General features: G+C 42.2%; 1 protein-coding gene across 2 annotated transcripts; it reads left to right on the forward strand.

Moving 5' to 3' along the window:
• The first annotated feature begins 333 nt into the window (after nucleotides 1-333).
• LOC117310056 (uncharacterized) lies at nucleotides 334-13,981 on the forward strand. Of its 2 annotated transcripts, none has more exons than XM_073798681.1 (6): nucleotides 334-504; nucleotides 8,218-8,299; nucleotides 9,965-10,091; nucleotides 10,813-10,908; nucleotides 11,436-11,515; nucleotides 11,972-13,981. In XM_073798681.1, exons 2-6 carry the CDS (start codon nucleotides 8,288-8,290, stop codon nucleotides 12,767-12,769), a joined length of 1,113 nt encoding a protein of 370 aa, XP_073654782.1. In that variant the 5' UTR covers nucleotides 334-504; nucleotides 8,218-8,287; the 3' UTR covers nucleotides 12,770-13,981. The 2 variants fall into 2 exon arrangements, with proteins under 2 accessions (XP_073654782.1, XP_073654783.1); XM_073798682.1 differs by having other exon boundaries at nucleotides 11,975-13,981.
• Nucleotides 13,982-21,861: the final 7,880 nt, after the last annotated feature.

The raw sequence follows: 21,861 nt of genomic DNA on the forward strand, positions 1-21,861 counted from the left end.
TCAGTCACGGCAGTGGCTGACTGACAGGACCTGGGACCCCCCCCAAGGCCCCCGAGAACACAGTCATTGTAAGGTCGGATCTCAACAAACGGCACCGCGAGAAACAAAGGAAAGCTTCAAGTGAGCTTTATTAGGGAGCTGCTCCCGGGCGCGGTCCGAGAGAAAGGGGCCAGAGAAGTCGCACCCGGGCGAGGGTTGGGCAAGATTTTATAGGGGAAGACGGGAAAGGGGTGTGGTGAATCTGGGAGGGCGCGGGGTATTCCTTATTTGGTGGTCTCTTCGGGTATCCTGGCAATATCCGGTGACGGTTGCATCAGTCTTGGGACCGTTAGTCCCGCCCCTCGAAAGGCGGGCAGGCTGGGCCGGGTGGAAAGTCCCCAGGTCAGTTCCTGGAACTGGGTGGTCCGGAAAGTTTCGGTCTGATTGTGTTCCCCTGCCTCGGGCCAGTTGGCCTTACCGTCGTCATCACACGGGAGGAAACGCGGGTGACCGTTGACATGGCAGGTAAGCTTGTCCAATTTCTAGTGGACACGGGAGCTACTTACTCTGTCCTGACTTCTCACGCTGGGTCCCTTGCCCCTGTAATCTGCTCTATTGTTGGGGTCGAAGGAAAGCCAAAACTAAAACCCCTCTAACTTGCACCTGGGGAAAAATTCTTGTAACTCCCAAGTTACTTGTCATGCCTGAATGCCCCAGCTCATTATTGGGAAGGGATTTTCTGTCAGCCTGTGGTCAACACTTAGTCTCTGAAAACCAAAGCCAAGGAATGTTTTTGGCTGGACTACGTATTACAGAAGACATGGACAGCCCAACCCCAAATATTCCCCCCCAAATTAAAAAACGTATAGCTCCGCAGGTCTGGGATCAGGGAATCCCAGAGAAGGCAAAGTTTGTCACTCCTATAAAAATCACCTTAAAGGAAACTAGTAACTTCCCTTCCAGGTGCCAGTACCCTATAAAACCAGAGGCTCAACAAGGCCTCCAACCCCTAATCTCAAAATTCATTAAATACAGGCTTTTGGTACCATGCCAATCTCCCTTTAATACTCCAGCCCTACCTGGTCTTCTCCAGGAACCCTTATCTCCATCATCCTTTTAAAATGCAGTTTCAGACTTTCCTGGTAGCACAGTGGTTAAGAATCTGCCTGCCAATGCAGGGGACACGGGTTCGATCCCTGTTCCGGGAAGATCCCACATGCCGCGGAGCCACTAAGCCCATGCACCACAACTACTGAGACTGCAACTACTGAAGCCCACGTGCCTAGAGCCCGTGCTCCGCAACAAGAGAAGCCACCGCAATGAGAAGCTCACGCACCGCAACGAAGAGTAGCCCCCGCTCACCGTAACTAGAGAAAGCCCTCGAACAGCAACAAAGACCCAACGCAGACAAAAAATTTTTTTAAATAAAATAAAATAAAATGCAAATTTCAAAGAGAGTAAAGCAATTTAGAACTTGACTTGTGAAGGATAAAGGACACTTAGAAATCCTAAGTGTCTTCTGTAAACATTAGTAAGAAGGGTTTAGCCATCTAGACAGGTGACGTTGATTTGTTCCATCTGCCAGAAGTCCAGTTTGAATCCAACCCCTTGTCACTGATGGGTTTTACGTTGTACCTGACAGAGCTGAAATTTTGAAATGGGACCTATGAAGTCTCTGTCTGTGTGTTCGTATGCATCTATGTGTGTTGTAGGTGCATGGTACTGCCAAAATTAATTCATAAAAGAGCTCTATTTAATTGGCTTAAAGGAAATTAAGTGCTTATAGCTTATATAAATACTCAGAAATATGATCTGGCCAGAATGAATTTCAGGTTTATGTCATCTGGAAAATATTCAATACTAAATTAATATCTGGCATTGAAGTTGGCGTAAGCTTGTTGGTGTAATTAATATAGACATGTCTTTCGAGTCATCAATGTTAAGTATAATATTTCTGTTGTACCTAGGTTTACTAGAGGTGAAATAAGACCTCATTCTATCTGTTAAAATTTGTCAACGAGGAAAGTAACTCGATGTGAAAAAAAACTTTTAAGGAAAGTAAGGTGTGTGTTTTTAGTAAAGAAGGTATGAGGAATGGAATTGCATTTTATGAAGGGAAAAGAAAGTAAGTCTGGATGGTTTTGGAAGGAAAAAATAAAGGGGTGGATACAGAAAGTGATGGAAGTTTTGTGGAAAGTGAACCCTGAGAAAAGAGTTTTGTGCATGGTCAGGATTGACTAGGTTTAGAATAAATTTAATTGAGTAAATGAATTTTAAATGTAAGCTGGTGCAAAACCTGAATTTGGCCTTTCTTTCTGTTAAAAGGACAAGTTTTCTTAAAATGTTAAACTGCCTTTGGTAACAGGTTTTAAGTTCCTTACCTTTTAAGTGATCTGTTATGTATTTGCCTTTAAAATCTTTTATTGTGGGGCTTCTCTGGTGGTGCTGTGGTTAAGAATCCGCCTGCCATTGCAGGGAACATGGGTTCTAGCCCTGGTCCGGGAGAATCCCAATGCAGCCAAAAATAAAATAAGCAAAACAAAACAAAACAAAAAAAATCCCAACAACAAAAGAACTAACCATGCCCTATTTCGAAGTCTCTTGCCTCCGGTGGCCCACACTCTGTGGAGCGTGTTTCTCTCTAAATAAATCTGATTCTTACCTATCACTTCATCTCCAAATTCTTTCATGACAAAGAAAGAACCTGAAATTCACCAGGAACACTAGGTGCAGTGAAAGTATTATACTCAATAATGATGACTCTAAAGACAGGTCTATATTGATTAGATCAACAAGCTTAAGCCACCTTCAATACCAGATATCAGTTTGATGCTGAATATTTTCTAGGTTACATGAGCCCAAAATTCATCCTGGCCAGTTTTGTATTCCTGAGTATATAAGTACTTAGTTTTGTTTTTCTTTTTTAGTCAATTAAGTAGAGTTCTTCTACGAATTAATTTTGGTGATACCATACATCTACAACACACATAGACACATACAAACACACAAACAGACCTCATAGCTCTCATTTCAAAATTTCAGCCCTGAGTCAGGTACAGCAACGTAAAACCCATCTGTTTACAAAAGAGATTGGATTAAAATTGGGTTTCTGGCAGATGGAACAAATCAAGCTCGCTTGTCTAGACGGCTAAATCTTTTTACTAATGTTTACAGAAAAGACACTTAGGATTTCTATTTACGCCTTGCCCTCTTTTAAAAGGATGGCAGAGATAAGGGTTCCTGACAAGACCAGATAGGACATTTGCATCTCAAAGATACAGGCAAGTTTCTCCTGGGATGACTTTCTAAGATAAGTAAGGAAGGTTTGGGGAGTGGCGAAAGGATTGGTGGGTTTTGGATTATTTCTGGAGCCGCACCTCTGGTCCTGTAAAGACTAGATGTGTAAAACAAGGACAATTTTTTTTCTTTTTTTCAAAGAATTGGGTGGCTACCTCAACGATATGGAAGGGCTGACGTACCCATTTACCTATGTTGGAATGTTTTACTTTTAGCTGCTGTGATTCTTCCGCAATAAGAATGCAGAAAAAGGCATCTCTTAAGTCTGGGACTGAGAACCAGCCGTATTCTCCCGGAATAGTTGTGAGCAGAGTGTATGGACTAGGTACCACAGGGTGTGTCTTGGACTATTTCATTAATAGCCCTCAAATCTTGGACAAAGCAATACTCTGCTGAGTTTGGCCTTTTTTTTTTTTTTTTTTTTTTTGCGGTACGCGGGCCTCTCGCTGTTGTGGCCTCTCCCGTTGTGGAGCACAGACTCCGGACGTGCAACAGGCTCCGGACGTGCAGGCTCAGCGACCATGGCTCACGGGCCCAGCCACTCCGCGGCATGTGGGATCCTCCCGGACCGGGGCACGAACCCGTGTCCCCTGCATCGGCAGGCGGACTCTCAACCACTGCGCCACCAGGGAAGCCCAAGTTTGGCCTTTTGACTGGGAGGATAGGGATGTTATATGGGGACCTGCCAGGTTTAATCAGTCCTGCTTTCAAAAACTTTTTCAGAATTGGCTAAATTCCCTTTGGGGCTTCTTGTCTCAGTATATTATTTTAGATTAGGTGTCCCAGCATCCACTTTGCAAAGGAGATCTCATCCCCAAAGGGGGATTGGCCACTCTGGCATATATAAGAAGCTATGTTTCAATGTGAGTTCCCCTAGTTGGCATTCCAGAGGTTGTAAGAACAAACAACTCCCATGACCGCCATAGACTGAGATGTTTTCTGTGCAACCTTAGTATTTACCACAGAGCATGTGGCACCCGTATCTACTAGAAAGTCAATCAACTTGTTCCCCACCTGTCAAAGTTACCCGGGCCTCCAGTGGGGAAATTAGAATCGGATGCCTCAAGTCCAAGGGAGTCCCCCGGCCTCTTCATTCATTATCAGAGTGTTCCTCTCTTTCCACCATATGAGAGGCTCCTGTCTCCTTTTTATTATTCTTCTTATTCTTTAGTCTCGGGCAATCTTTTTTCCAATGCCCTTCCTCCTTGAAGTAAGCACATTTTTCCTTCCCCAATGGTTGCTTACCATCCTTTAGGTTACTCGCCTTCCAGGAATTCAATGCTGCTGCCAGAAAAGCTGCCTTTCAGTTTGCATCTTCTTGCTTCTGTCCTCATTCCCTGTTGTTGAATACTTTAAAAGCAACATCTACTCATTGAGAAGGGTTCATTCCACATACACCATCTAACTTCTGTAATTTTCTTATATATGGGGCGCTTTGTCCAATGAAGGCCCCTTACGTCCTCAGGGTCTGTATCTGTGTAGTGCCTATAACCTTGATAAATCTTTTCTAGAAACTCCGATGGATCCTCATTTGGTTTTTGCTTTATCTCCTGAATTTTGTTAAAGCTCTTTTGTCTAGGTCTGCCCTTGGGTTTCCTTCCGACCGCTGCACTATAAGGGTGCAACCCTCTGACTCCTTTCCTCCTGATGCAATAGCATAAATGCTTCTGCATATGGAATCTCGTCTCTTTCCCCGGTCTTTTGCAAAACACTTCTAATTGCGAGATCGTACAGTAATTGAGTGGGCCATTCAGGAGCCATCGCTCCTCTGAGCCTAGCATATATTGGGTCCACACCCCATTACAATAGTATATCACCTCTTTCTTAGTCATAGGCTCATGGCTATGTTTTGCCCATTTATCTAATATACGCCCCAAAGGGCTCTCCTTTGGGATACATGGAATATTTCCCATTTTTTTATAAGTTTGATAACACCAAAACACACAAGACGCAAACAAATTCCAACATCGATGCAGGCAAATGAACAGGTTCCCAAATCAGGTAGAGTCCAAGAACAATTCCACTCTCCAACAGGGCAGCCCAACCAAATGCAAAACAAATTGAGGGGGGAATTTGTTCACAGTAGTACCAGAGCTACATACCCTGCAAAGAGCGAGTCTCGCAGAAGTTTGTTGATTCCTTGCTCCAACTGCCAAGTGCTGGGGTGGCCGGTGCCACTTCAGGGAATTTTGAAGGGAAGATCCTCAGGAGAAATAGCCCCAGAAGCTGCTGGGGCCTTGTCTCAAAATTGCTGACCGGGGCCGGCTAGCCATGATCAGCAAGGCTCTTGGCTGGCTGAGCCAAATTTGTTACTGAGTCCAAGCTCACTCTGCTCGCCACGTGACAGGCCAATAAATTGGAGATGAGGTGTTGAGGAAAGGAATAGCGACTTTAGCCGGCATCCAAGAAGATAGCAGACCAGGGTCCTAGAGTACCATCTTATCAGGGTCTGGATGCTAGTTTCTTTTATAGAACACAGAGGGGGAGAAGGTGAGGAAGTAAAGTAAGAAAGGCCATAAGTCTTGCAAAACATCTGGTTTGGCCAGCTTGGGGAGGGGGTGTGTTAATTTCTTCTTTTCTTGCAGCCATTCACAGGTGGACAGGGTCAGAATTTCTCCCTGTGAGCTGAACAAAGGCACTTTAGTTTATCATTCAGGCAGAGGGACGGGGTTCCCAGAGGCAGGCTATTATGTATGCTTGTAGCTACAGACAGATAGTAACAAAAGCAATAGAGAGCAAAGGTTAAAGTGAAAGAAACAGATCCAACATGGAGTCAGAGTTTGTTCTTCCCTGTTACAAAATGTATAAATCAACTGTGAATGGCCTGGAAGTAAAATTATTTACTATATTTTACTATGTAGGGACATTTTTTATTGATTTCTCCATTAACCAAGAAATAAAGTATAAAATTATCTTCCCATTTTCTTTGGACAATTAATAAATTATTAACATGTTCTTGAAAGTTCTACGTAGCCAGTGCTTTAAGAGTCAAGTTCTCCATCCCACTAATATAACTTATATTGTCACCTCATTATCTACATTTCAGCTTTTCATATTTTCTCATCTTTCATTTTATTTGTAAGTACATGTTTCCTCCAGGGAACTCCAGCTTCATGTACATAGAATTCCGTTATGTCTGATGTCCTGCTTTACTTCCAAGACACAGAATGTTTCCCCATACATAGAATGCACTCAAAAGTATTTATGGATGAAAAAGGATAAATGGATTTTCCTAATATCCTTTTACAATGTCCTTTCATCTTTGCTCTGCAACTGTGTGTGAGGGTTATAATTTTATATCAGTCTGGAAAATCCAATCCAATTGAACAGGGTGTGTGGCTCACAGACTGAAGCCCTAGTAGAGTCTAGTTAGGGTGTGTCCCTGGAATGTAGCCAGATTAGGATTCCGGTAAAAGGAAAGTCAAACAGAGGAGACATTTGTCCCCAGAAAAAGAAACAGAACAGGAGCAGTTTGGGATGGTGGAGGAAGAAGAATTGGCTGCTTGCAGCAGAACTTGCCTCTGAATCTATTTTAGCTTCACTAGCTCCTCTGATTTTGGGTTCTGGTAAATTCTCCAAACAGTGAGTTGTGAGGTGGCTTCATTCCCTTAAAATTGTCTAAGTCGTATCTGTCTTTAGACTTTTGTCCTATCAAAGCAGCTTCTTATGGTCTTTAAATTTTATTGTGCCAAGATTTATTTTATCACTCTCATAATTCTAGATTTGACTATTTGTGTCTTTTTTTTGATGTTTTTTGGTCCCAACAATACAGTCATTACCAGCCACATGTGGCTATAAAATTTAAATTAATAAAATTAAATAGCTGTATTTCACTACTTCTGTAGTGTTACGTAAATTTCAAGTATTCCATAACCACACGTGTGTGGCAGTGACTGTATTGTACAATGCAGACACAGAGCACTTCCTTCACCTTGCAAAGTTCTATTGGCACGTTGATCTGTATCTTGTGTGTTATTTTTTGTTGTTGTAAACACTTCATTTCCTGCCTTTCTGGATTAATTTCCTTTCATGGGTTTCGTCAAGCGATTTTCTTCATTTATTTATTACATGTCTTGAAATAGATATTTTAAAATAAGTATCTCAAGATAAAATAAATCTCTTGAGGTATTTATTGTAATTATTAAAAAAATTCATAAATATTAACCTTTGATTCTTATTACTTGAGAGCTGGAGTTGCACAGGGATTTCCTAGGTATATTGGTTCTGCTTAGAGGGATGCCCTGTTGCACATGCCTGGGGATTTCTTGCATAACAGATAGGGACTTACATATTCCTATCTATCTGTAGAGTAAATAACCTGAGAGTAAAAAATAACAGTCCATTTCACTCTGAATTTGCCTTGATGTCAAAACCAAACATAATCCACGGCCAAGTCTGAATTAGTTTTCCTAGATCTTCCTTCCCTCCTTGAACACTCCCATGTTCTCTGGCTAATCCAAATCCTACACAGTATTTCCTGGGGGTCCCTAAGGCCTAGTGAATTGTCCTGGGTAAATGAGTTACTTGGTCATAATATGTAGTTTATCTGTGGGTGCATGAGGCAAGAGAATGATCTGAGGAGTTGCAGAGTGTTTCCCTACAGGAGGAAACCACAGTCTACATGTGGCATGAGTCACGATTCCCGAGAGTTTAAATTAAGGAGGACATTGAATCATTCTGGTTGCCCTAGGCTGCTGAACACACAAAACTCAAGGCTTATCATAGCTTCTTTGTAAGAGGTCTGTAGTTTGACCTTCTTTATTAGCATCCACGTCTGTAGCCTTCTACCATGTTACCCTGCATCGAAGATTCTTAGAGTGCATCAATTATTTTGGTTTGAGGGGCTGGGGGTCATGCCCAGGTGACAGTTTGGGGCTCCATTTCAGGTGGGTCTGGAAGTTGTGCGCAGGACGAGTCTCATGGCTTCTTCTCCATCCTCAGATTTGCATGCTCAGTGCTTGGATTGGCTGTGAGTGAAATCCCAAGACTCCTGGCGACTGAGTTGTTGACAATGGAGCCTCTGGTGAGTAGCGACGCCTCCTTCTCCTGAAGCTACACCCCGAGTGCCATTAGATGGATGAGTTTTTCAAACTGGCTTGTATGTTCTAAGTGTAGTCAGGCAGTGTTCAGTCATCTGAGCTCAAATTACTTTGCTCTAGGTGTCTGGGATAGTTATCATGGGTCAGGACTAATCAGAAACTAATCTCGTTCTTTAATTAAACTTATGAGAGCCGGCATGAATCATATGTATTTACAGAAGAGATAAGAAAACTTCTTTTAACTTGTTCAACCCTTGTCCTGATTGGCAAACAAAGATTAACTTGTTGACCGTTTTTGGATGTGCTAGGCTTAGGAGTTGGTGACGGCAGGTAGCAGAGCTGAGGAAGGAGCAGACCTTCCAGTCCCTGGAGAGTCAGAGGTTACAGCCTGTGATGTAACGAATCCAGTGTTACACCACGTGGTGTGAGGCTGTTCAGTGTTGACAAGAGCAGAGCACAGGTTTAGAACTAAAGGGGAATCATTTTACTTTTTCTCCATTTGAAACCTTTCACAATTATTCAGTATATATGCACTACTGAAGATTTCTGAAAAAGTCACCAAACTGTCATTAGCATTCTTCCCCCAAATCACACATTTTATATACGTGTTAGTAAGTAACCGTTTATTCATATTTGGTAACTGGAAGGAATATGTAGGGAGGAGTATTTTCTTAATTGTTCTAAAAAGAAAGGAGAAAGACTAGAGTAGGTAGAATAAAATTAGGTTCTTTTATAGATTTTTTTAAAAACTGGAGAAAACAAAACCAATAACTAGGCTTCTTTCATCCTTCAGCATGGAGACAAGATTAGATTACAAGAGAAACCGTAATAACTAAGGTCTAAGTCCCTGAGAATGTAGAGAGTGGGAGTCCTCCCGTCACAGCGATGGTCAGGCTAGGTCTGTCCTTCACTCCAGCTACCTGAGTCCCCGGCTTATGCTTCTGAACCATCTGACCTCAGAGTTTGTTATGAACACCTGTGTCCTGTAGCGTTAAGAGGAAACACCTCCTCGTACCTAGTTCTGTATGAATCTTGTTCACTTCTGAGGAATGCTAGGCATTCCTTCGTAGGTAGGTCTTGATTGATAGAATAATGTATTTCTTGTAGGTTTGCTAGACAGGAACCACTTAATAGAAAAATACTTTGGATGTTTTAAAGCTCATAACAAGTTATCAAAGCAGTTCATATTTGGGGAATGAAAGGTTCCCCTAGGGAAATAACTTAAGACAAAAGTCATGTTTTCAAAGTAGCCCATCATGGTTATTGTTTGTCTTGTCATGAGTCTGTAGAGTTCCTTGAAATTATTAGGGAACAGAAATTGAGTTATGAATTTGCAAGTGAATATTTTATAATCACCTATCTGAAAGTCCTAATTCCCAGGTTATTAAAAAAATGTCTATGTCTTATTATAACACACTTCAAGTGATATTTCTGTGAAATAAAGCTTCATGATGTCAGAGTGTGTAGGTTTCTGTGAATGTACCTGAAAGGCAGACACCAGCTCAGCGCTGGCAGAGAACCGAGGGGAACCCCACACAGAGCGTGATCCTTTATCCACCCAGATCCCATCACCTCCTCATCTCAACCCTCCCATCCTGGACAGTGGTAGGGACCGCTCTGTCTAAACCAGAACATCCCTGATGTTTTAGGAATCAGTGACGTTTGAAGATGTAGCGATCAACTTCACCCAGGAAGAGTGGGCCCTGCTGGACACATCCCAGAAAACCCTGTTCAGAAACGTGATGCTGGAAAATATCACCCACCTGGTCTCCGTAGGTGAGTCTGTCAACACGGATGTACGTGCATGTGTGTTCACTGCATTCATTCACTCACCGAACAGGCATTTAGATCAGCTTCCCCGTGTCCCACTCCCAAGTCCTTCCTGCTTCTTTGATAGTCCTCATAACTACTTAAAACGAAGACGTTTCTTTTCATGGCACTTTTCATTACTACACTGGAAAGTAATCTTGGCCACATTTCATATCTCTGTGGCTACTCAGTGTTTACACTCAGAATGGAACTGGGGATTCAATGGATATTTTAATGCATAAGTAAATGGATCAAATATTTTAAAATGATTCTTCTGTTCTAGTCACTCCATGAAGGCTTGAGACCAGAGTCGTGTATATGACATAATTTTGATGATTCCTGTAAGGCGTATCCTTACTGGCTCCTGTTTGAAAGTAATATTCAGCCCACTGTAGAGTCTTTTAATCTTTCCCATTTGGAAAACACTGAGGATTCTGTAATCTCTCTTTGAACTTGTGCACAGGCATCAGCCGCCAGAGGGCCTCACTGTGTTTGCTGCTGCTCTGGATTTCCTCCTGGTCTGCTGAAGGACCTTCACTGTTCTGTCTGTTGAAGATGTTGTTGCCTGCACTGACCTTCAATTATCTCTTTATTTTCCTCGTTCCCTTACCCTGGACTTGAGCACAGCAAAGGGTAATTAGCCCAGACTCAAAATCCAACACTTTTTTTTCTTTTTCAAATCAAACAGGGTATCAGATCAGCAAATCAGATGTGATTTCCCAGCTCGAACAAGGAAAAGAGCTGTGGAGTGAAGCAACAGGATGCCTCCAAGGCCAGAGTCCAGGTAAGAATCAGGGGCCTGTGCTTCACTGAAAAAGAGTTTCAGTCAGTGTGTTAAGTCCTTGGAAACACCAAATGAAAGTTTTATGAAGTGAGCGATATGTTCTAAACTGGAAGTGAGGACATTGGGCTGAAATTCTTCATGTTGTTATCACTCTTTGCATCTAGCAATGAAAATTCATATTACTTCCTGCCATTTTCTATTCTTTAGGGAAAAGGGTGCTTGTGGACTCACTGCAGTTAAACTTTCACATAGTGATTCTTGTCCTGATCACCCCATTTAATGTGTTTTCCATCATTTGCTGACCCAATGTCTCTCCACCACATTACATTTTTATATTTTAATCCTGTTTTTCTCTAATAGACAATGACTTTTAAAGTATTTCTACTACCTTGAGTATTTCTTTATTATACATTGTTTCTCCAACTAAGTGCCAACTTTTGAAAGATACTCACATGGACGTTGGTGTTTGTTTACATTTCTGTTTCCCTAATGCCATTCTAAAATCTATATTTTTTCCATTTCTTTAGATGGTGAAAGTCCGCTTAGACGAGAAATGATATTCACGCAAAGTGTCTACAGGAAGCACATATTTGCCACCATGCCAATGGTAAGTTTCATGGGTAGAACAACAGTCATCTAAATGAAGGACCTGGCAGTGAGATAAGTTGGCAATTGAGCACAATTGCTGATATGTAATTAAGTGGAGATTGAGCTCTTTCTGGGAATAGTTTTGGATAGGCTGAAATCAGTTAAGAAATTAATATGAGCTCAAAACGACAACATGAGACCTAAGAAAAAAAGGCAGTTGCACAAACGTTGCTCATCTCATAGTCTTTACAACAGACTGAAGTCTTCAAAATTAATCTGATATCTGGGTTGGGAAACTATAAAAGAGAACGTTTGTGCCTGCAAGGGAGTAACACAACATGTGTATGCAACTGACACTGGAAACATTTTAACAGGAGACTACAACTGACTGATGCTATAGGGTGTAAATGTAGAGGAATGAGTGTCTGCATAGATGTGGGCAAACCAGTAACAGCCTCATATCTCTTTCCCAAAGCAGGTTTCTCACACACAAGGGGATCCTGTTGGATGGACTGATTTGAGTGATGAATTTACTCCTAGATCTTCACCTCAACATTCACCAATTCCCTTAAGAAGGAAAAGTAATGTCAGCAAACAGCATGGAAAATCACTTAGTCAAGGGTCATTCCTTGATGGACAGGATCACATTCACACTAGAGCTAAATCGTTTGAATGTCCTCTATGTGGGAAAGCCTTTAGTACTGGCTTTAGGCTCAGGCAACACAAGATGATTCACACTGAAGAGAAACAATATAAATGTCATGTGTGTGGGAAAGTCTTCAATCAAAGTTCCCTCGTGAAACGACATGAGAAAACTCACACAGGAGAGAAGCCATATGAATGCTGTCTATGTAAGAAAACTTTCAGTCAAATCTCTTACCTTAGAAAACATGAGAAAATCCATCCCAGAGAGAAGCCCTATGAATGTCATCTGTGTGGGAAAACCTTTAATCAACGTTCTGGACTTCGCACACACAACAAAATCCACACTGGAGAGAAACCACATGTATGTCTTCTGTGTGGGAAGGCCTTCACTCAAACTTCTGAACTGACTCGGCACATAAGGACCCACACAGGAGAGAAACCCTATGAATGTCAGCGGTGTGGGAATGCCTTCAGTCAGCATGCAAACCTGAGAAGACATGAGAGAACCCACACTGGAGAGAGGCCCTATGAATGTCAGTGGTGTGGGAAATGCTTCAGTCGTGGCTCTTCCCTGAGACGACATGAGGGAACCCAGCACTGGAGAGAAAGTCAGGAGGGCCCTCAGTAGACGTCCTGACCTGAGACGACATGGCATCATACATGTGAGGAATGTGGATGGAACACCAGCATAGCTTTAGCATTTAACCATACCAAGGTTCACACCCAGTAAAGAAACTCTGTCTGTAATCAATATGGACACTCGTTCAGGCACCACACTCCTTAGTCCAGACAGGCATCACCTGTGGATGTGAATCCATACGTGCGTGCCCTCTCTCTGTGGCAAAGCCTTTAGTCATTGGCCTAATTTTAGGTAACTTAGTAGAACTCACTCTATAAATACAATATAGGTGTTTTTAGCAACAGCTCCCCACTCTAAAGACCCTAGAGCAGTGGTCCCCAATATTTTTGGCACCAGGGACTGGTTTTGTAGAAGACAATTTTTCCACGGGCCGGGGGTGTGTGGGGTGGCATGGGGAATGGTCCAGGCGGTAATGCAAGTGATGTGGAGCAGCAGATGAAGCTTGGCTCTCTCTCGTGCTACCTCCTGCTGTGCGGCCGCGTACCTGACAGGCTGTGGACCAGGTGTTGGGGACCCCTGCCCTAGAGACTTGAGCAGAGGATAACCAACCCCTAGTTCTTTTTTGGTGATTATTCTTCAACACGAGCCAACTCCAGGTGGAGAACCACTAAGACTGTAATGACTGTTAACAAACATTCAGCTGATCACCAGGCTTGATGTGCACAAGAAACTCCTCCAAGAAATAAACACTAAAACAAGAACGAAGATGTAAACTCTTGAGAAATACCCAAGTATGTTGAGCAACACCAAAGCATACTTATAAATAATTCATCCTGAAGAAGTGAATCAATGTAAAGTCATGAGAAATTCTTCATAGAACAACCTCTCTGGAACATGTGTGCTCAGACTGTACAACACATCCTCAGTGTCGTTAAGGAAGGGAAGTCTTCAGTGATCACTTAATTCTTAGTCAACATTAAATTCTCACACTGAGGATGTAGCAATCCTAAAACTCAAAGTGGAACTACAGCTAGATCTTGTATCAGAAAAAACTGACCCTCTGAGTGGGAGGGGAGCCTCTTAAAGAATCCTTTAACACACATTCAGGCAAATTGTGATTTGTGGAAATACCTCTTCATGAAAATGTAGCATAAAATGGAGAGTGAAGTGATCTAGCAATATAGAATGTAGAGTTTGGAAGAAATTAAAATTTGTGTATAGAATAATAGTTGCAAATATTCAAACAATAAAGTCTGTGGCTAAAGGAGCCAAGTGTTGGTGTCTGGTTTTCTTTGTGCCCCTGTAAACAGAGATTCAGATCTGCACTCCTGGATAGTGGGCGGAGACTCAGCCCCACTCTCTGAGTGTCCCCTTTCTCCACAGCTCTTTCCACACAACTCAGCTCCACTCATTTCAACATCCCTCAACCCCATCTACCCTTTCAGGCCCTGGTAGTGACACAGCTCTGATCTTCAGCTCCACTGGCCAGGTTTCCCAGAATGTCATCAACCAGGTCAGGCAAGGTCATGAGGAAGTCTCAAAGACATCTATCTAGTCCTACACTTTTTGAGGCCCCTCAACATATTTCTGCAGATGGAAAACCACCGGGGGCTAAAGAGACAGGCATCTCTGCCCTCCCAGACCTCAGAAATCTCTTTTGTTATTTTCTCCCAAAACCTCTGAGTTGAGCTAAGTGGATGAAGAGTTCCTTCCAGGATCGTACTCTCTATCTTATTGAGCTGATTCCTGAATTATGCACCCAGCAGTCTCACTAAAGAGGAACCCAGCCTCGTTACCCACACATAAGCTCATGGAATAAGCCTCGAGGAATATAAAATGCCTAAAACTATCAGCCATCATGTAAGCCAGTTTTTAAAATAATTAGTGCAATGTACTTTTCCCCAAGAAAAAAATGAATGTTCTCACAAAGCAGATCTCCCCACTTTGTCTGCAGGACTTGGAATTTATCCTTCAACACAAACCAATATTGAACATAAATCTCGAGGGAAATTCTTCCAGGATATCCAATGGGATGACTTGTGTTCTTGTAGCATAAAGTAGCACAATTCCCAAACCACAGGCCCGAGTCCCTTTACAGGAACACATACAAGGATGATACTGACCCATCATTACTTTTCAAATCTCCACAAGGGATTCTGAGGAACAGTCAGGGTGAAAAACAGTCTTGTGTGAGGAGGATGAGCAACCAATTCTATTGTCTATCAATTGTGACAGATTTCCTTCCCTGGGTATGAAAGGCTTCACAAGGTCCTGTGAGCTTGGAGCAGCATAAAAGTCAGCTCAGAAAGAAAACTTGCCCCATGGACCCTTCCTCAGCCACCTTGGAAACTGCATCTCGACCAGTGGGGTTTGTCCAGCACCCACTTTTCTGAGATTCTACTGACAGATAGGAGGAGCACGGCTGGATTTCAGGTTGGTTTGAAGTAAATTTGGTGTTCAGTTAATCGCCCAGAGAAATAGGACAGTGGTCAACATATGTAGTGATATGGCTTTAGGCAATGGGGTAAAGATTCTTTAATTTTTTAAAATTTACATTTCTATTGTTTTTTTTTTTTACTGAGGTATCACTCAGTTATAATATTAGATAAGTTTTATGTTTACAACAATATATTTCAACTCCTGTATACCATGCACCTGCTCAGGACAAAAAACTTAGTTTCTGTCTTTTACCATCTTGTGGCATTTTACAAATTGGGCCTTCCACCTGCCACTTCCCTTCTGGTTTCCAGTATTCTGTCTTGTGCATCTATGTGTTTGTTTTGGTGCCCTTTGGTTTCATCATTAATTTTTTCTTGTAATTTTTTTATATTCCACGTATGGGTAAAGTCATAAGGTGTTTGTTTTTTCTGCCTGTCTTATGTTGTTAGCATGATATCCTCCAGGTCCCACCATGTTGTGGAAAATGGCAAATGTCAAGTGTTTTATGACTGAATAGTGTTCCATTAAATACCTACTACCTCCTCTTTATCTGTTTTTCCATTGATGACCACCTATCTCAAGGAGTGTACTGTCGCTGTTTTCTTCTAGCATTTTTACAGTTTCAGGTCTTATATGCAAGTATTTCATGTGTTTTGAGTTCAGGTTTGTGTATGGTGTGAGTTCGTGACCTTGGTTCTTTATTTTTAAGGGTAATTCTGAAAACAGAAACTGATACAATACATCGCTCTTCACACTATTTATTACAAGAAGATGAAAATTCAGAGGGCATGTAAATCAGCATTCTGGTTTATGTGGGGAACTGAAACAGCAGTTATCAAAACAAGGTGGGATTTTCTATAGGCATTGAAAGCCTAAATAATGGATTTGTTCATTCTTAGCTGAAACCTCTTTGTCTTCCATTAACAGAAACTAGATAAAAAAGAAACACTGAGGGCTTCCCTGGTGGTGCAGTGGTTGAGAGTCCGCCTGCCGATGCTGGGGACACGGGTTCATGCCCTGGTCCGGGAAGATCCCACATGCCGCGGAGCAGCTGGGCCCGTGAGCCATGGCCACTGAGCCTGCGCATCCGGAGCCTGTGCCCCACAATGGGGGAGGCCACAACAGTGAGAGGCCCGCGTACCGCAAAAAAAAAAAAAAAAAAAAAGAAAGAAACACTGAAGAGAAAAGATTTAAAGCTCAGCTGTGAAGCTTCTAGTTTAATAGAGGAGGAAATGTTTTTCCTGAGTGAATTTGTACTTGATAATGGCCTGCTCTGATGTCCGATGGGAAAGTCGAATTTTCAAGAAGTAAGCATCGTTTCCTTTGATTTTCAGTTGCATGTACCACAATATTAAATGCAGCTTTCTCATCGCATGATTATTTGTTCCATGGGGGGAAATGCTGTCTTTCTTTTTCCGTCTATTTTTTATCAGGACATGGATGGTGCTGGTGGCTGCAAGATAACATGAGTGCACTTGATGCCGTAGGACTTGACACCTCACTGTGATTAAACAGTAAATTTTATGCCATGCGTGTTTTACCACAGTAAAAATTGTGATTCTCAGAAAAAATAAGCATATGCAAAAATGTTTAATTTTCTTTCAGATCATGATTATTCTTAAAAGTGTGTACAGGCGTCCCTCTAGTTTTAAAATGCATGATAACAAAAAATCACAATGTATAAACCTTCCTTAGAGACAAGGTAAGAAAAAAAGGGATAGATATCTTTCCTTGGCTACAAATGTCTTAACAGGGTCACGTGACCTGGAGTAGTATAACAGCAAGCAAGAAAAGGACCCTTCTCCCATGGACCCTTCCTCAGGCACCTTGGAACCCACACTGTGTCCGGGGGGGTTTGTCCAGCACACATATTTCTGATGATCTACCAACAGGAAGTACCCAGCTGGATTTCAGGTTGATTTGCTGTATATTTGGTGTTCATCTTGTTCCTCAGGTAACAGGGCAGTGGTAAAAATAATGATGTGGCTATGGGCAAAGGATACGGATTCTTTAATTTCTTTTCAATTTATTGCACAGTAGACTTTTTTAATGAGGTATTTTTTGGTTATAATATTAGATAAGTTTTTTGTGTATGAAAATATATTTCAACTCCTGTACCAGCTGGATTTCATGTTGTTTGATTTTATTTGGTGTTCAGTGTATCCCCTAGAGAAACAGGACTGTAGACAAAATATGTATAGATGTGGCTTTATGCAATGAGTCATGGATAATTTAATTTTTAATGTAATTATTTATTTTTATACGGTATCATTGGGTTATGATATTACATGTTTTATATGTATAAAAATATATTTCAACTCCAGTATGCCATAAAACTGATCAGCACCAAAAACTTAGTTTTTTTCTTTTGCCTGTAGACCCATCTTACTCATTGGCCATCCCCCTGCTGCTACCCTCTGATATCCTCTACTCTGTTGTATGAATATATGTGTTTATTTTTGTGTCATTTGCTTTCTTCTTTAAATTTTTTTACTTATTTGCTTTTTCTTTGTATACAGTGTTCCACATATGAGTGAAGTCGTAAGGTATTTGTCTTTTCTAAATGTGTCTTCAAGACATTATTAGAGTGAAGGTGATACGTAACCTTGATTGGTTAAGAAAAACCTCATCAAGGTCATGTGACCTGGGAGCAGAATCAAAGGCATTGTGAAAGTGAAATTCCCCCACTGACCTGTCCTCAGCCCCCTTCAAAGGTGCACAGAGTATCCAGCACCCACCATTCTGAGCATCTACTGACAGGTAAGAGGTACACAGCTAAGATTCAGGTTGTTTGATTTAAATGTGGCGCTCAGCTTCTCTGTCAGAGAAATCCGACAGCAGACAAAATATGTACTGATGTGGGCAACGGGGCGCAGACGCTTTAATCTTTTAATTTAATTATTTTTGTAGGGTATCATTCGGTCAAAATGTTAGATAAGTTTTATGTGCACAGAAATATATTTCAACCCCAGTATACCATTAAATTGCTTAGCACCAAAAACTTGAGTTTTTTTGTTGCCATCCTGTGGACCCATGTTACTCATTGGCCACCCCCCGATCCTACCCTCTGATAGCCACTGCTCTGTTCTGTGAATATATGTGTTTGTTTTTGTGTCATTTGTTTTCCTCTTTAATCTTTTTTACTTATTTGCTTTTTGTATTTGTGTTTAGTGTTCCACATATAAGTGAATTCATAAGATATTTCTCTTTTCTAAATGTGTCTTCAAGACACTGATAAATACAAGGTGACATATAATGTTGATTGGTTAAAAATAAGCCTCATCAAGGTCTTGTGACCTTAGAGTAGTATAAAGTCAGCATGAAAGGGAAATTCCTTCCTCAGCCACCCACGAAGCTGCATCTCCTCAGGTGGAGAGTGTCCAGCACCCACCATTCTGAGCATCTACTGAGAGAAGAGGTATCCAGCTGAGGTTCATGTTGTGTGATTTAAATTTGGTGTTCAGCTAGTCCCTCAAGGAAACAGGACAAGAATAAAATTACGTAGTGATGTGGCTTTAGGCAGTTGAGTATCGATTCTTTAATTTCTTTTTAATTTAATTAAAAATTTTTTTTAACTTAGGTATCATTCCATTACAATTTTAGTGAGTTTTATGTACACCGCAATACATTTCAGTTTCTGTGTACCATACACCTTCTCAGCACCAAAAATGCAGTTTTCCTCTGTCACCATCTAGCTGCCCCATTTTGTCCTTTTTGCCTCTGCCCGTGGCTTCTCCTCTGATTTCCACTACTCGGGTCTGTGTATCTTTGTATTTGTTATCGTGTCAAGTTTTTTCTTCCTTAAAGTTGTTTTTACTTATTTTCTTTGTGTTTGTTAGTGTTTTGTGTTCCACACATGAGTGAAATCACGAATTATTTCTTTCTCTTAACATGTCTTCACACGTGGTCAGACCAAAGGTGACCGACGATGTTGATTGGTTAAGCAACCCTTAACAAGGTCATGCGACCTTGGAGCAGTATCAGGTCAGCTAGGAGAGGAAATTCCCCCTTGACGGTCCTCAGCCCACTTCAAAGCTGCATTCCTCCACCCACCTCCCTGATACTCTCCTGACAGAGAGGAGGAGCACAGCTGGACCTTAGGATAGTTTGCTTTAAATTTGTGTTCGGCATATCCCTCAGAACAAGAAGTCCATAGTGAAGATATGTAGTGATTTGGCCTGGCAATAGGGTAAGGTGTCTTTTTTTTGTTTGTTTAATTTATTTATTTACTTTTGGCTGTGTTGGATCTTCGTTGCTGCACGCGGGCTTTTCTCTAGCTGCGGCGAGCGGGGGCTACTCTTCATTGAGGTGCGAGGGCTTCTCATTGCGGTGGCTTCTCTTGTTGCGGAACACCGGCTCTAGGCATGCAGGTTTCAGTAGTTGTGGCACATGGGCTTCAGTAGTTGTGGCTCGTGGGCTCTAGAGCGCAGGCTCAGTAGTTGTGGCTCACAGGCTTACTTGCTCTGCAGCATGTGGGATCTTCCCAGGCCAGGGCTCAAACCCATGTCCCCTGCACTGGTAGGTGGATTCTTAACCACTGCGCAACCAGGGAAGTCCCAAAGTGTCTTTATTTTTATAATTTTATTTTTTAAATTGCATTAACAGTGGGTGTCAATATTAGATGTTTCATTTGTACAGCATTACATTTCAAATTTTGTAAACCTTAACACAGGCTCACCACCAAAATTTTCCTCTCCCACTGTCACTACACGTTTGACCACCTTTACCATTGTGCCTTGGCCCTGACATTTCCTCCCTGCTATCCACTGCTCTGTTCTGTGAATCTATATGTTTGTTTTTGTCATTTGGCTTGTTCACCAATTTGTTGGTTTATTTCCTTTTTGTTTGTTCTTACTATCCTACGCATGAGTGAAGTCCTTTGGTATTCACCTTCAGCCTCTGACTTTCTTCTTTAGCATCATAACAATAAGTTCTATCCATGTTCTGGAAAATAACAAGATTTCAACATTTTTTATGGCTGAATAGATTTCCACAGAATATACATACTATTGTATCCTTATCCCTTTTTCCATTGATTGGGAACTATGTCAAGGAGCATATATCTTTTGTGTTCTTCTAGGAGTTTTACAATTTCAGGTCTTATCTTCAAATCTTTCATCGATTTTGAGTTGAGTTTTAAGTATGGTGTCACATAATGATCTAGATCATTTAACATCAGTAGCAGTTTTGAGAACAGAGGCTGAAAAAATATATCCTTCTGAATGCTCTTATTACGTGAAGATTCCAATTCTAAGGAATTTAGCATCCTAGCATTCTGATTGATGTGGGGCACTGGATGAGCAGTTATGAAAACTTGGTGGGATTGTCTGTAGGCATTGAGCCTAAAAAGTTATTCATTCATCCTCAGTTGAAACATGTATTTCACATTTTATTAACTAGGTAAAAGTGAGACACTGAGGGTGAGGGATTCAGAAAACAGTTCAGACCCTGCGTTGTGCCCCGTCTAAGCTAGCAGAGAAAATAATTGTGTTACGTGAGTTTGTATTTGAGAACTGCCTTCTCTGATGTCAGATGGGAGAACCCAATTCTCAAGGAGTTATCAAACTTATGTTTGGTTTTCAAATGCCTGGGCGTCAATATTAAATGTGGCCTTTCCATAGCATAAGTATTTCTGTACGTGTGGGGAAATCTTTTCTCACTCTTATTTATTAGACTGTGATACATGTAACCAAAGTCTCTAACTTTAGTCTTTCAAGGATGCAAATCCAAATTCACAGTTCTGCCTAAAACTTCTAACAAGTCAGGGTCCTCATCTGTGGGTAGGTATCTGGAGAGAATGGAGAAATGTCTGGGCAGGGAAGTCAAAGTATCAGGAACCTGGATTTCCTTAGTGGTCGTGAGCTTTCATGACCCCATTTGTGTGGAGGGGGCAGGGATGACTTCTATGAAATGACAGTTTTCTCTTTCTTTATACAGAGGAAATCCAGAAAGTAAGATTGGCGAGAAGCCCCAAGGAGCGGGGAACATGGCCGGTCGCTGCAGACAGCTGGGTCCCTGCAAACTCTCTGAAGCCCAGCAAGTGAGGAAGCAAAACCTGGGTGCAGGGAGGCAGGTGGCTCCCCCGCCAAGGGACGAAGACCCCAGGGTAAGTGGAGGCATGGACTCCGGAAACAGGGTTTGGGCCTGGAATACCTGGGTCCATAACTCCCTTGCCCAGCCCCAACCGAAGACAGCTGCCTTGGGACCTCATCCCCAGGGAGACCGGGCCGTTCAGAGACGGGGGCCACCTGACCCCTCCTTAGTGTGATGTCTGGCCTGCTTTTATCCAAGTCCTTCGATCGGGGTCTTGCTGTGCACACTCAGAGCACCAGCCCTTCCTCCTCTGATGCTCCCTGGCGAAGGCTTCGGGAAGCAGCACAGTATCATAAATACCCTGGCAGCTAAGGGGCCGCGTGCTTCTGTCCTTTCTCCAGAACCAGTGCTCATCCCTCTCCATCTGTCCTTGTGTTCGCTTTGCACATGCACCTGTGGGTTCCGCTGACTCACTGACCTTGTTCCCCTCCACCCACAGGTGAAGTGTAGGGACTGCGGAGCCTTTGGGCACAAAGCGAGGAGCCTCAGGTGCCCCATGAAGCGCTGGCATGGGGCCCTGGCCCCCCAGCCCTTGGGCTCCAAACTTGGCAAGGAGAACCTGGAACCACAGAAGCTGCAGGACCTGCAGACCCCTGGGACCCCTAACA

Source organism: Tursiops truncatus, chromosome 21, assembly GCF_011762595.2.
Source record: "Tursiops truncatus isolate mTurTru1 chromosome 21, mTurTru1.mat.Y, whole genome shotgun sequence".
Taxonomy (NCBI): Eukaryota; Metazoa; Chordata; class Mammalia; order Artiodactyla; family Delphinidae; genus Tursiops; species Tursiops truncatus.